Source organism: Euprymna scolopes, chromosome 35, assembly GCF_053919585.1.
Source record: "Euprymna scolopes isolate OS-2025 chromosome 35, ASM5391958v1, whole genome shotgun sequence".
Taxonomy (NCBI): Eukaryota; Metazoa; Mollusca; class Cephalopoda; order Sepiida; family Sepiolidae; genus Euprymna; species Euprymna scolopes.
Genome location: NC_136516.1, coordinates 74698641 through 74713258, shown reverse-complemented (window position 1 = coordinate 74713258; position 14618 = coordinate 74698641). Strand labels below are relative to the sequence as shown.

Sequence of the window (14618 nt, the reverse complement as noted above, 5' to 3'; positions counted from 1 at the left end):
TACTGGTGTGCAAATCCAGTGATTATCGATCTTAAAACATATTAATAGATGTAATATTTTATATCAGACCGTCCCAGCTAAATAAAATTGTGCAATATCCTTTGATAGAGCAAATAAATCATAATTTAGGAATTTAAAGTTTTTGATTTGAAAAAGTTAAATTTCAAATATAGAACTTTTATAATATGTAAAACAAAGAATGCAGTATAGTAAAATATATTTCCTTAAAAAACTGTGGAAATATGTATATATTGGATTGTTACCAGTTTCCTTGGATTTATTACAATACGCGTTGGATCTTTTTACCTGCCGAATACCAAGAGCTTCCATTACATGATTTAGTATACACTTTCGATTTGAAGTTCAATATCCTTTTTTTTCTGCATCAATATCCAATTTCCCTTATTCTATGTAGCTAAAATGATTTAAAATCTTTAAAAACATTTAATTAGATTTTCTATGTTTATTACCTTTAGCAAATCAGGTGCAAACCTTTTATATTTGCTATTTTTCCTCCGAGGAGATGTATAAATATCGAAAACTCATGGGTTAAGGAAATATATTTTACTATACTGTATTCTGTGTCTTGCGTACAATAAATATTTCTATATTTGAAATTTAACTTTTTCAAATCACAAATTTTAAATTCCTAAATTATATATATATATATATATATATATATATATATATTTATATATATATATATATAACTATATATATATATATATATATATATATATATATATATATATATATATATATATATATATATATATTACCCTTTTATATATATCTTTATTACCCTTGTATATATATCTTTACATATATCTCGGTATTTCTTACCTGCTGTTTTCGGTTTCGATTCTAGCTGATAGCAATCAAATCATATTTTTTCTTACTTTTGAAATCGTGACTATATATTGGGTACAAAATAATATGAAACATTCGATACAGAATCGCCTCTATGATATTAAATACAAAATCTGCGGAAATTAAAATATCACATGTATGCGGGCGCCCCTGCTTATATTATATAAAACTACGGTGAAAAACATATTGATACGAAGGTGAGATTTCAGTTTACTGTTTAATGTACGAAACGTTTTCCGAGGGCAGAAGGACGCAAAAGTAGATTTGCTCGTCGCCTTCTTCCATGACAGGTTTGGTATTTTTCTGTGTGAGGAGAAAATTGAGTTGAATTTATTATTAATTTCTAGCAAAAAATTGCAATAGCAGCCGTCTTATTAAGATCAGTTTATAAACGTATTTTACATAACGTTGGAAATTTATGTGTTCGAATAATTTTGAATTGATTTGCATTTTAATAATTCTTGTAGGAGCTTTGGTCTGTGGTGCATGTGTTGGAAATATCATTTCCGTTGGTTTATTACTTTTATGTTTTTATTACCAATGCAACACAATGGAGTGTGTTAATATCTCCATTAGACCCTCTGTAAAACGTTTAATAGCAAATGTAGCAGCAGTCCTTTCCTTTTTTATTTTTAATTCAATTTTCACCCCAAACAAGGCACAGTGTCACTTCGAAGTAGGGGGCCTCTATCGGGGACATAAGTTGCAGGGATATTAAGAAAAGAGATGAGCAGCAAGATGTCTATTCACATTACACTTGAACTTCTGCATGTCAATGCAGTTTGGAAAGCAAACTCTCGGAAGAGAGTTACAAAGTCTAGCAGTTATGGGGAAGAAACTATTGGAGTAGAAGACTTTCTTACACCTAGGGATCTTTTCTGTATAGTGGTGGGATTTAGCTTCTTGTCGGAGGTATTTACGTCGAGGGGTACAAGTGCTTGTAGTTCGTCAGATCATTCACCATTAAATATTTGTAGAACAAGCAGATGGATGCAACATTTCGTCGATGGGACCTAGGAACATATACCAGAAGGAACAGTTGGAAAGAAGTTATACTCCATTACTTATGACTATACAATTTTTACAGCTACTTAACTAGAAAACGGAGCTATTAAACTTGGCATAGTGATATGAGACAAAAAAGAGGAAAGAAGCAACCTTAGTAAAAGTTCGATGCTGAGTCAAATAGAGTCAAGAGGGAAAAGGGAACGAAATACCAAGTTCTTATATACGACATGAAAAGAAACTGGAATCTTAGGAAGATCTCCATCATTCTAGTAATTATAAGAACAACTGGGCTTATGAAAAAGAATGTCAAAAACTATCGTGCAAATATACCCGGTGAACCAAGTGCAAGAGAGATACACAAAATTGCATTTAAAGGGGCGGTTGGAATCTTAGAAGATTTCTTATTTGGAATGTATGAGATAGTGGATGGGTGTCTGGAATCCAGTAGGATGCCCTATTCTCAACTAGAACAACATGATATGAAAATTAAAACAAAAAGATGTAATGGATTCATCTTAAGATTTGTTCTTCTTTTTTAATCATTTGGAAATGTTTAAAAAAATATTAGCTTTGAGATGCACAAGTATACTTACCATTCCTTTAATAACTTTCCCGAGTACCACATATTTACCATCAAACCATTTTGTCTTGCTGAGCAGGATGAAGAACTGTGACCCATTGGTGTCATTCCCATGGTTTGCCATTGAGACATAACCGGCTGAATTGTGCCCCAGGATAAAGTCTTTATCATTAAATTTCTCTCCATAGACATCCCGCCCTAATATGAACAAGAAGAGAAAACATATTATGAAGTTGGTTTGGTGTTTGTTTTATGGCATATCAACCCTTTTCAGGTTATTTAATGCCAAATCCAGTGATTTTGAAGAAAAATATTTTAATAAGATATATTTGTTTTTTCCATTTTTATTTGACCTATAGTTGGGACTCTAACAGGTACTACTACTACTCTGGGTCAGAGTGGACCTGGAAGCAATGTCAATTAAGGGATGGCTCCACATTCCCAAAGCTCACAAGCTGGGGCCTCACCTTCGGATATAGTTTAAGGTCATATGCAGGACCACAGATTATGAAGATTAAAGGCGTCAAGAATTGATCGACGAAAACATGATAAATAAATAAATTTTGCAAACTACACGAGATGATTTGTATTATTTAGTGTCATCTGACTACTGTTCTCATCTTGAATTTGATTTTCACAAAGCTTTGGTCGATATAATCTCTGACCTTCTTCAAATGTATCTTGTCGAACTCAGGAATTTAGACGGAGTTTCGAACATAACCCTTTATTTACTTCACGAAGATAATATGTTCTCGTTCCGTCAGTAATGACTGGATAGAGGCCCTAAGTAAATTCCAATTGTATTTTTCGGTCGCCCGCACTGAGAATTGAACCTTTAATCTTCAGGAGGATATCACTTTTACAACGACCCGTGGCGCAGTGGTCAGAGTACTTGGAGAATTAATTGTAAATGATATTTTCCTGAATTAATCTTCAGGAGAATATCACTTTTACAATTGTATCCGCAACAACCCGTGGCACTTGGAAAAGTGATATTTTCCGAAAGGTTGAAGTATTTATATATCGCTACTGTTACGAGGGAGTATTTCTATAAAATAATAATAAAAAAATCAATAAAACAGTTTAAAATGTGTGCTAACGTATTCTAGGCTGTCCTAATGATCAACTTTCCAAAGATTTTGAATTCACGAGATAGTTTTAAGGCCAGAGTATAGTAATAGAAAGTTTAGAAGTTTTAGAAGCATCTAGAATGCCCAGAGGGTTCTGCAATAATGTAGAATAGGTTTAGATGCAATATAAATAAAAGTGGAGAGGAAAAAACATATTAGTTATCAGCTTGTACCCGTTAAGTCTATGATTCATGGATAAGTCCAGCCGAAAGAATCCAAAACACAAAAAGAAAAATGCTTCCCTTCAACCCACGGAAAGTTGCAGAAAATGCCCTCTGGACTAGTGGTAAATACAATTTTGAAATAATCTCATTGACCAAACTTTTAAAAGAAAAACAAAAAGAAATTTTATTGTCATTGAATTTCGTTGTAAATACAGTGAATAAAAACTGTTAGCAGTTCTTAATTTTGACTCGTAACACTCCACTTCCTCGTCCTAGTTTTCGACCGAGTTTCAACAAGCCGTCTTTTCATTTGTATTTGATAGTAGTAATCCAAAATAACTGTATCTTTGTTAATTGACGTTTTTTTCGTTTGTTTTGTTATTGTAAATATTTGTGAATAACTGTTGTGTCTGCACAAATAATTAACAAATAATTAACAAGAACACAGAAAGTAAAGGTATAACAATAATATATTAGGCAGAAAAGTTATATACATATTTACATGTCTTCAGATATACTTCAATTGGAGATATTCCGGCAGGTGGCGTGTTGCATGTTTTACTGGAGGCAACATAGGCGTCTTGCCTATTTGGTGGTCGTTGCAGAACTCCCCGGTATTGGTGATTGATACCTTTATATATCTCACTCACCCACCTATGTTAATTAGTGGGCGTCTCCACAACAACCCCCTCCACAGATTTGAAGTCGTGTAGATTTCAATATCTTTTTCTCTTGGGGTTCATTATAATTGGTTCTGTAAACTTTCTTTTCTTTTCCCGATCTTCTTGGTTCGGGCATGGTTTGTGGTGGTTTGATATCAAACGCTTTGGATAGTATATCAATTGGATCTTCCTTTTCATCAGGTTTGTCATGTTCGTTGTCTTTTATATGACGTTTTCTCAATTGACTTTGATGTCTTTTGTGTATCCCTTTTGGACCTTTTATCATGTAGACCAAGTCGCCGATACGTTTATCTACCGTACCAAACTCCCAATATGAAATATTATTTTTCATACATTTAAAATATACACGATCATCAGGTCTAAACCTTTTACGTGATGTGTGCGTAGTGTGATGGACGATTGCTTGCTTTGGCATTAATTTATAGAATGGTGATTTTATTTTTCTAGCAAACATTAATTCTGCTGGCGATAATTTCGACGGTGTATTTGGGTTCTTAGTTATTGTATATTTGCAGGAATTGTTGTAATGCTTTATCCGTCGGGGTCCCTATTGATTTTGTAAGTGCACGCTTTATCGTGTCTACGAACCTTTCCGCTAATCCATTTGATCACAGATGGAACGGTGGTGTAGTTATATGTTTTACCTGAAAAGTGTCACAAAAGACCTTGAAATCACTTTATGTAAATTGGGTTCCGTTATCTGTGACTATAATGTCTGGCACACCAAAACGTGCAAATATTTCATGCAGAAAACTTATTGTGTTATTTGTCGTCGGTTCTTGAAACGCTTTACTTCAGACCATCTGGAAAAAAACTACGATTAAGTAGTATTATCCTTCGGTTGGTCAGCAAAGTCTATATGAATGTGTGACCATGGATGGTCAGTTTTTCCAAGGTTTATGGACTATCGGTGGTGCCTTTGCGGCTAACGCACAACCTTTACATTTGTTTACTGTTAGTGCAATATCCACATCCATATTACGCCTGTAAACGTAACTCCGCATAAGTGCCTTCATCCTATTTATACCCGGGATTCCTTTATGAAAATCACTTTTTCTGCAACGTTTTCGGGATAACAACTCTTTCACTATATAATAAAACATCATTGCATACGGAAAATATGCTTTGCGTTTTTTCATCATTTTCCCTTATTTTTTCTTTATGTCTGTGATGACATCTTCATTTTCAGCCTCCGTTTTTAGATCGGTTAAGGTGACTGGTGATTCTTTTATTATATTCGGCACCATGTTTTTTTCCTCATAAGTGGAACGTATAGCTGCAATTACTGACTCTTCAAGGGTTTCCTCCATTTTCGGTATAAGCCTTGATAGGCCATCCGCATGACCTATTTTTTCCGAACCCAGATGTTTTATTTGAAAGTCATAATTTAGCAAGATCGTACCCCAACGAAGTAGGCGATTTTCCGTATATACTGGCAAGCCCTTTTTTGAGCCGAAGATTGTCACTAGGGGCTTGTGATCTGTTTCCAGTATAAAGTGTCTCCCGTACAGGTAACGGTGGAATTTCGTCACCGCGAAAATAATGCTTAACCCCTCTTTTTCTATTTGAGAGTAAGCCTTTTCTGCCGGAAGTAGTGTCCTTGAGGCGTGAGCTAAAGGTTTCTTCGATCCATCTGGCAGGATATGCTGTATACATGCTCCTATACCATACGAGCTCGCGTCGCTCGCAACACTTATTTCTAATTTTGGGTCGTAATAGGTTAAACATAGATCGGACGTCAGCGTCTTTTTAATTTTCTCAAATGCGTCTTGGCATTCTTTTGTTCATATCCATGGTGTTTCTTTCATTAATAACTCGTTAAGCGGAGCTCTTAGGTCGTGCATTCCTTTGATAAATACTTGGTAGTAGTTTGCGAGACCTAAGAAACTCTGTAGAGTCGTCACGTTATGTGGTGCCGGCATGTTTTTAATTGCTGTCGATCTTTCCGGGTCTGGGCGTCGACCGTCTTTATTTATTATTTGCCCCAAATATTTGTTTTCGTCTAAACAAAATTCGCATTTGTTTTCTTTCACCTTGAATCCTTATTCATTTATTCTTGTGAATATTTCTTTTGGACGCTCTTGGTGTTCACTTATAGACGCGCTCCTGATGATTATGTCATCCAGGTATGCACAAACACAATCTATTCCGTTTAGCATTGTATCCATTGCTTGCTGGAAAGTCGCCGGCGCGACTTTGATCCGGAAGGGTACGCGGTTGTATTTGAACAATCCTTTGTGCGTGTTAATACATAATATCTTTGAGCATTCTTCTTCCATCGGAATTTGTAAATAGGGTTCGGACAAATCTATTTTTGAAAAAATTTTGCTACCATTTAGTCTGGCAAATATCTCCCCAGGGCTTGGTAAAAGGTAGTGGTGGTCCTTTAATTTATCGTTTAGGCGCGTAGAAAATCTACACAGACTCGAATTTGTTCCGACTTTTTTTACATACACCGTAGGGGCTGCCCAGACGCTAGTTTCGATTTTCGATAGGATGCCTGTTTTTTTGAGTCAATCTGGCTCGCTATTTATTTTGTCTTAACCGGCGAACGGTACGTTCCGTTTTATCTTAAACACCGGTGTTGCATCATTTTTTAGCTCGAACGAAATGTATTGCATCTTCCCAGTCTAGTAGTAAATATTTCTGGGAATTTCTTTTTTTAGATCGTTTTTAATATTTTCTGATGTTGGGATGCAACTGGTTATTTTTCTACAAAAAGCGTTCATCGGTTTATCCCAAAGATTGAATTTTTCAATCTAGTCAATTCCCACTAAGTTCTCGCTTTCTTTAATTACGAAGATTTTCAATTTCTTCGTCGTGCCATTTAAATTAATGGGCAGGATTACCTCTCCTTCGAATTTTATTTCGTCTCCTGTCACTGTTCGTGCACCTTTACTTGACTTTTGAAAAGTCGGTTTACCGAGCTTTTTCCAAGTGTTGACGTTTATTAACGACAAATCCGATCCAGAGTCAAACTGAAATATCACCTTTTTGTCGAAAATATTTACTGATACATATTTTCGTAAATTATTTTTCCCTTTGTCGTTTGTTCTCATTTGGTGTACTCTGTTTTTTGTTCTGCAGCAAACACTCTTATGTCCAACTTTATCTGCAATTATTACCTGATACTGTCTTTTTATAATTCCTTTGATTATTATCGTAATTTCGTTTTCTGTAGTTATTATAATTTGAGTATTTATAATTTGAGTATTTTTTTGAATTTTGACAAGTCTCAAAATTTCTTTGTCCTGAGTTTCTGAAAGGGTTTTTACTCTTCCTAATGTACGCCACTCCTGTTTCTTCTATATCGCTAGAATCCTTTTTTTTTTTTTTTAGTGATACTGGCAGTCTTCTGCTAATTTCTGCAATGTCAGGCCTTGTTCTGTCTCTAATTTTGAGAGAACGCGTCTTCGGATCTCTGAATTTTTTGTGGATACTAGACCCTGTGCAAAGATTAAGCATTTGAAATCGTCCACCGTGAGTACCGATTATTGTAAGTTGTCGCAGTTTTTGTTTATTACTGACGTGTATGTCAGGTAGTCCTGTTCCTCAGTTTTCTTAAGATTCATACATGACCATCTCTTGTGGAAAAGAGACATGTTCGGTCCGAATAACTCCTTAAGAAGCTTTACGGTCTCAGCGAAATCTAACTGATTCGTTCTCCTTGGCAATATGAAATCAACAAATTTGCAATGTTCACTGGTACCAAGCTTTCGAAGTAATAAACTTACTTTCTTCCCATTTGGCCAGTTTTCGCAGTCTGTTTCGAAAATATCTTCATACCTCTTGAAGTATGCATCAAAAGTTTTATCCTCTTCCGGTACGTATGTGAACACATCTATGCTATTAACAATTGTTGTGTGAGAAGGTTGTATTACTTTCTCGTCTGGAATTAGCTGTTAATCTTTCTAATAGTTCTTTCTGTTCAAGTTGCATCTGCGCCAACCTTTCTTCCTGCCTTTCTAGGCATTTTATGAGTCGTTCATTTTGTCTTTCGTCTCTTTCTGCGTGTAGCGCTTGCCGTTCTTTTTGTAAGATCTGCTGATTCTGCATGAACTGTGTCATTATTTTAGCAAATTCCTCCGTCTTGTTTTCTTTTTTTAAAAATTAGAAAAATCAGTCTATTTTACTAATTCACTTTTTACAATAACTACGAACAACCGTTCCTAGGTTCGCTTATTTTTGTGTCTAACAGTGAATTCCCGAGTCAATCTTTGTTCAACAATTTTGTAGTTACTTTCGTTTGTTTTTCTTCTGTTTTTTTTTCAATCTTTCTCGAGTAAGTATTTTTCGTAAACCACTGTTGAGTTTAGTAGTGGATTTTCCCACGTATGTCTTTTTTCGAATTCTGGACGCCACTGTTGTGTTTAATAGTGGATTTTATCCCGCGTAAGTCTTTTTCCGAATTTCCGTCGCCACTGTTGTGGTTACAAAAATAATTAACAAGAACACGGAAAGTAAAGGTATAACAATAATATATTAGGCAAAAAATTTATATACATATTTACATGTCTTCAGATTTACTTCAGTTGGAGATATTCCGGCAGGTGGCGTATTGCATGTCTTACTGGAGGCAACATAGGCGTCTTGCCTACTTGGCGGTCGTTGCAGAACTCCCCTGGTATTGGGGATTGATACCTTTATATATCTCACTCACCCGCCTATGTTAATTAGTGGGCGTCTCACTAACAATAACCTGATTTGTTTATTTTTTATTATTGAAAATAAAGGAAAATATCATTTTCCGAAAACCATATTTCATATCGTCCATATTTTTAATTGTTACACCTTTGAACATAACACTACGCATTCATGGCTATGTTTCAGTCAGCCGATTACAAGTAACTAGAAATTTAAACATGCTCATGAATGTGTAGAGACATATACATGCTTATGTAAATTAAATAAAAAGTATATATATATATATATATATATATATATATATATATTTATATATATATTATCGTTTTATCTGCTTGGTTACATATTTCGATTACCGAATCATATCAACCATCGGATCCGATAATTTCACCAGCTTTTTCAGAAATAACTGCCCGTGATCCGGTGTGTCAGTATGTTATATTGACTATGGAATTAATGTATGAGCGTGGCACTTGTGACGTAAAGAAAATAGTTTTTTGTGACATAACAGAAACATTTCTATGAAAGTATATTAAAATGAAAAAAGACTATAGATAGATTTCAATGAGTCGTTCGTTTTATAATTGTTTATTTTTGAAAAAACCCCCCAAAACTTACAGCCATTGAATTATAAGAGGTTGTTCATATTTATAGGTAAATGTGCACTGAACAGATACCATAATACTTCAAGTAAAATTCAAATTTTGATATATCTTTTAATTTAAACGCGAAAACAAAAAAAGAAACAATTGAGACGCTAAAAACATACACAGTAATACGTTTTACTGTTGCGTTAATTATTTATTTGTAACGCAAATTAAAAATGAACATTTATTTATGTTGGTTGGGTAGAAGATGATGTATGAATGCTTTTTAAGAAAGGTGTATTAAAAATGGACAATAAACTAAAAAAGAAGGGAAGGCAGTGGTAAAATTGCCGTTATAAAATACTCTTATGGTTTTCCACGGATTAAAGCAGATTTATTTGTGTGAAAATGAGTTAAAATAACTTAAACGTAATACGGAAATGAATGATGTAAAAAAATGCAGAAAGTATTAACACTTGTTTATTTGGATAATTTAAACACGAAAAAAAAACAACAATTAGAACACTGTAAACGTACACAGTAAAACAATAGGTTTTTTTTATCGCGTTGATTATTTGTTTATGTACAAATGCGAAACCAGAATTCGTAAACCTGATGTTAGACCCGTTACAAGGACATTTGAGTTTCATAATTATATAGATTATTATGATTAGGAAAAGAACGTAGTAGAAAAAGCACAAAAAAGGAGAACTTCGATTAGACATCAGCAGCAGTTAAGTTTTAAAAACATTGGAAGGTGTTAAGGGGTGAAAGAGAGTTTAAAATATTAAACCAGGCACGGATAGGAATAAAAGGGAGGATAGAGAGAAAGAGAAAGGATGGAAAAGAAGGGTGTGAGATAGATACAACTTTGGAGGCGGAGGCAGGGGGAGAGAAAGAGAGAGATAAGAAATGAGAGAAGAGGAGAAAGACAAGCAGTTAATATTGTAGCGCTTACTTGTGTGATGGAGAGAGGCATAACGGTTGGTCGTTGAATATATGTCAAACGGAGTTTGACACGTTAAATATCCATGCGGTTTGGGAGGTCGAGTGTTGTTTGCAATAACTAAGATGCGTCCTCTCAAAGTAAGCTTAGTTACATCCAACTTAAGTGCATTTATTCATGTAAAAGAAGGATTAAATGCATCGTTTGTTGGTGCTTTTTCTATTTTTTTTCCTAATCATAATACTTATTTTTGTTAAGTCTGATAAAATTATAGGATCGTTGATACGATTCGGTAGTCGAAACATATGTAACTAAGCAGATAAAACGGTAAGAATAAATACATATATTTTCTCTGCAATAGTATTGAGCACTCTGTCAAGGTTAATTACCATTTTTGTTATATATATATATATGCATATATATATATATATCAATTAGGAAGGGAAGACTTTTATGATTCATGATTAAAAGTAAATTTATATATATATATATATATATATATATATATATATATATATATATATATATATATTCCTTTGATCTTCTCTCAAAAAAGGGGGGAAAGGGGAACAGGAGAGGAAAGAAAGAGAAATGGGGAGCCAGCTGACCGGTTTTGACCCTCGCTTCTCAAAGCTGTATCGAGGGAATATTTAAAACAAAGAATGAAAAAGCGATTAAAATTGCGTTTTATTCAATTTACGGGAAGAAAAAAAAAAGTGGGAAACGATTAAAATAAAACAGCGTTATGGTCGAATACCCTAGAGATTAATAACGTTCAAACCCAAGAGGCATTCCCTTTGCTTGCAAAAGGAAGGTTTTCTAAGTCGAACGTGAATAGTCTCCAAGATCTTAAGGTGATATAGTGAATGAGCACGATCAGAATAGAAAAAGAGTCCGTGCTAAAGTTCGCTGCACAAGACAGGTTTTTAAGTACTTTTTTCTATTCTGAGTCGGAGGAATTGAATCAAAATAAAATATTATGTCGTTTCATGTATGGCATTAAAAATATGCAGACAATATAAAAAAATAAAATGACTATACGAATCGTTGAAAACTTAAAAACTTTGCTTAATCCCCTTTTCTGTAGCATCAAGTTCCATCAAGTTGATAATTATACATAGAGGATATTTGCAATTTGTCAATATTTATGGAAACAATGAAATAGCAATGTCCCTTAATCACTTTGAGGAGTGTAATTTTTCAGTAGATATATAACCTTTATAAACTAACCCAGTCATATTAACTACCCATGCGGGGTCGCAGAAATACCTGGATTAGGACCCAGGCGTGGTACTAATGGACCCGTAGATCTTCCCAGATCATCCGTTTAGGAGAAGGAAAGCTCTGAAGCTAAACATAAGGGGAGGGAAGCTTCTCCAGTGTTGGATGACAACCTTCCTAGAGCTGGTGACTCAAACAAATTACCAGTCTGAAAATCTAAACTGCTTAAGGGGTAGATATGCACTGTCTATCGTCCGGCTTCCATACTCTTTCTTTGCCTATAAGCCAGGCGTAGAGGTCGAATCTCTGTGATTCGACAGAAACACTCGGTGATCGGTCTTGTTTCCTGACTAGGGCAATGAACGCCGTTTTCCCCACTCCCGACACATTCCCATCCCTTAATACTGGTCACTTGGGAGTGCTTGAATGCCGTAATGCCAGTGCATCGTCTGATGAGTTGAGGGTACCGGATTGACAGTTACTGGCTGCTGTTCCCGACTGGTGGTACAGGTAGCCTAACTCTTTGGTAGCGCTTAGAGCGACTGCTCCATCAACAATTGTATAATATCGGAATGTTTGTAGGGCCATGTCGGGTATTGAAAGGGACCCTGCACTCATCCACGGTGGGCTTTTCTTAGGCCACAATCCTAGTAGATGGAAGGTCAACTGATGGTCTACTTGTGTTGCATGTCTGGTATTCTGCATAACCACTTGTTTAGCACCCCTTACTTAAACGGAAACTCTTAAAAAAATGACAGTACAATAAAAAATTTACGCTTAAACCAGGCCAAAACTCAAACTCTATAAGACCACCATTCGCCCATGTATGGAGTATTGTTGTCATATTTGGGCTGGGGCATCTGCTACTAGTCTCTCGCTCCTATACAAGGTTCAAAAAAGAGTCGGAAACCTGATAGGTCCTGAACTGTCATCTAAGCTTCAGCCTCTGTCCCATCGGCGAAATGTTGCATCCCTCTGCCTGTTCTACACGCACTTTAACGGTGAATGCTCTGACAAACTGCAAGCACTTATACCCCCTCGACGTAAACACTCCCGACAAACCTGACAAGCAGCTAAATTCCACCTCTTCACAGTGGAGATCCCTAAATGTAAGAGAGCCTTCTACTCCAGTAGTTTCTTCCCCAGAACCGCTAGACTTTGAAATTCTCTTTCGGATCCCTGCTTCCCTAACTGTACTGACATGCAGAAATTCAAGTGTAACGTGAACAGACATCTTGCTGTCCAACTCCCTACATAGTACCCTTGTAGCTTATGTCCCTGATAGTAGCCCCCTACATCAAAGTGGCAACGTGCCTTGTTTGGAGTGAAAATATAATAATAAAAAAACAACAAAAACACAGGCATGCAACATTTTGTCGATCGAACAGAGGTTGAAGTCTAGCTGACAGTGTGGGGCTTATTAATTTAGCGACTCTTTTTTGAACCCTTTTTAAAAGTGAGAGATTTGGTGTAGAAGCCCAAATGTGGCAACAATACTCCATAAATGGGTGAATGATGTACAGGATATTTTCAGGCGTAAATAACACTCCAGTACGTATATTCCAAGTAAATTTCTACAATAAATCTTCGTTATCATGAATAATGACGCCAAATCTTGAAAGTGTGTACGAGTAATTATCTACCATTTGCTATATTTGCGTCATGTGACAAAGTGTGTTTTATTTTTGTTACGCACAAGAGGCGCCATTGTGTTCCGCTTACCTTTTGATCCATCACCAAGGGTTTTGGCGCCTATTTCGATCATAAAATCTGCAATCACCCGATGAATGTAGGTTTTTTTTTATAACAGACCAATACCTGAAAAGAATTGCAAAGAAAACAAATGTACTTAAAGCGATTACAATCGATACCGTTTATTCGATTTATTTTGTTTGCGCTTAACGGCACATCAGCACTTTTGGGGCATTTCATACTTATCCGGTTTCAATAGAACTTTTTCAATATTTGGTAAATTAGTTACCAACAATGCGGTTATGGTATGTTTTGAGGTGTTCACCATTCTAACACGAAGTTATCTTGTCGGATTTTCAAAGTCAGACCCAAATAACATATAAGTTGACGAATAAACTTTTCATTTATTATTGTTGTACAGTGTTGTCCTGTAAAATACGCTTAAATGTATTTTAATTCATACAGATTTCGTATTTAATATTACAAAGCCAATTCTCTATTGCATATATATATATATATATATATATATATATATATATATATATATATATATATATATATATTTCGACAGTCAAACAACGTCGCAGCTCACAAGAGCCATGACAACCAACAGACAGCAAATCCAAGACTCGAGTTTAGGCTCATCAGTTAGATACATCCAAACGTTCTAAAATTATATATTCATTTTTTAGCCTTACTCATTACCTAACCCTCTTACCTTAACCGTATTAAGCCCCCCGCCCACGATGATAAGGAAAAACTTATATAGAGCTGTTATACACTCCCTGGTCCTTGGTACCTTTCATTTCTCTTACCATGCTACGTAATTTGAACTCTTCTCCTAATCTTATTTTCAGTACCGTTACAATCGATCCATTTCTTCTCCCCCCTCCCATGTTTTTTTAGGTTTTTGCTTCTGTAATTTTCATTATTTATATGTATACGTATATTTATTTTATTATTAATAATGTTGTTGTTGTTATTATTATTATTATTATTATTATTATTATTATTATTATTGGCTCACATGGAGCTTTCACACATGTCAACACACGATCTGATTGGAAACCTGTGGTGTTCTCTGAAAGCTGGG

The 14618-nt window shown here is 35.2% G+C and overlaps 1 protein-coding gene across 1 annotated transcript in view; it reads right to left on the bottom strand.

The window, feature by feature from the left end:
- Positions 1–14618, bottom strand: part of LOC145259660 (uncharacterized) — a 34426-nt gene that overhangs the window by 7414 nt on the left and 12394 nt on the right. Inside the window, exons 2-3 of the mRNA XM_080117317.1 lie at positions 3413–3506; positions 2472–2656 (exon numbers count right to left, since the gene is read on the bottom strand). Of these exons, the coding sequence (XP_079973443.1) occupies positions 2472–2656; positions 3413–3506 (279 nt within the window). The remainder of the gene's footprint in view (positions 1–2471; positions 2657–3412; positions 3507–14618) is intronic.